The 1324-nt window shown below is 55.7% G+C and overlaps 1 protein-coding gene across 1 annotated transcript in view; it reads left to right on the top strand.

Annotated features, from left to right (window-relative positions):
- Window positions 1-221: 221 nt before the first annotated feature.
- Window positions 222-1324, top strand: part of EMH_0073830 (uncharacterized protein) — a gene marked incomplete at both ends in the record, with an annotated part of 2924 nt that continues 1821 nt past the window's right edge. Inside the window, one exon of the mRNA XM_013499385.1 lies at window positions 222-972. Coding sequence (XP_013354839.1) covers window positions 222-972 — 751 coding nt within the window. The remainder of the gene's footprint in view (window positions 973-1324) is intronic.

Genomic DNA, 1324 nt, shown 5'->3' with positions numbered 1-1324 from the left:
TATATATATATATATATATATATATATATATATATATATATATATATATATATATATGCATCTCGTCTGTCTCCTTTTGTGTGTATATACAGCTGAAGTGTCTCCTTTTGTGTGTATACGCAGCTGAAGTGTCTCCTTTGCGTGGGGGGCCTGGTGCTGTCTCCTTTGCTCGGTGGCAGCAGCGGCTGCAGCCGCTGCAGGAGAGCCCCTCGCTACACTCTATGGAGGATAGTTCTGCTGCTTCTGCTGCAGCAGCACTGCAGCAGACCCCAGCAGCAACTCTTTCCTTCGATAATATGACGGCAACCACAGCAGCAGCAGCACCGACAGCAGCAGCAGCAGCAGCACCGACAGCAGCAGCAGCAGCACCAGCAGCACCGCCGCATGCAGCAGCAGCACCAGCATCCATACGAACAAACCTCAGGAGGGGCTCAGGCAGACACATGACATGTGGGGAGTATCTGCGTGGCAACAGCAACAGCAGCAGCAACAGCAACAGCAGCAGCAGCAGCACCAACTTAGCTGCTGCTGGTGGCTCTGTCTCCTTTGCATTACGTGGTCGTCTGACTACAGCAGGCTCTGCAGCAGCAGCAGCAACAGCAGCAGCAGCAGCAGCAGCAGAAGCAGCAGGAATCCCCCCGAAGCCTTCTGCTGCTACTGCTGCTGCTGCTGCTGCTTTATCTCCTACCCATCCTCCTCAGTGCCCCCCCACGCACCCCCTCTCTCCGCAGCTCCTCCCCTCTCCCCCCCCCCATCAGCCCCATCATCAGCAGCAGCAGCAGCAGCAGCAGCAGCATTTGGGTGGTTTGCGTGCAGTATTGTCTCTGGCTGAGGCCCGGCGGGTGGTGTTCGATACCCCTGCTGCTGCTGTTGTGCTGGTGTGTGGGTGGCCGCGGGGTCTGCGTATATTTCTTCACTCGCTGCTGCAGAACGGGGTGTATAATGTATTAGTATTGAGCCCGCACCAGCCCCGTACAGTGAGTCCCCTAGACTTGCATGCATACTCCCGCTGCTGCTGCTATATAAGCGGCTCTGCTCTATCTATGACGGACCTCATACGGGCTGGGGCCCTCGAAGCTGCTGCTGTTGCTGTCTTCTCTTCTCCCCATGTATCGTGGAAAGGAGACTTCAGCAGCAGCAAGCTAGACACACAAGCTATACTCGTTCGCCGCACTATACTGGCTCTTTATAAGAGGGGGGGACCCATACCCCCACCACAGGATAGACTGCCCCCGGTCCTAGAAGCAAAAAGAAAACAAACTGCTGCTGCTGCTGCTGCTGCTGCTGCTGCTGCTGCTGCAGCGGCGCAGCAGCAGCAGCAGAT

The sequence above is a fragment of the Eimeria mitis genome, genomic scaffold (genome assembly GCF_000499745.2).
Source record: "Eimeria mitis Houghton genomic scaffold, Emh_scaff4265, whole genome shotgun sequence".
Lineage (NCBI taxonomy): Eukaryota > Apicomplexa > Conoidasida > Eucoccidiorida > Eimeriidae > Eimeria > Eimeria mitis.
Note: the sequence above shows the minus strand (reverse complement) of the source record. Positions and strands in the feature narration are given on the sequence as shown.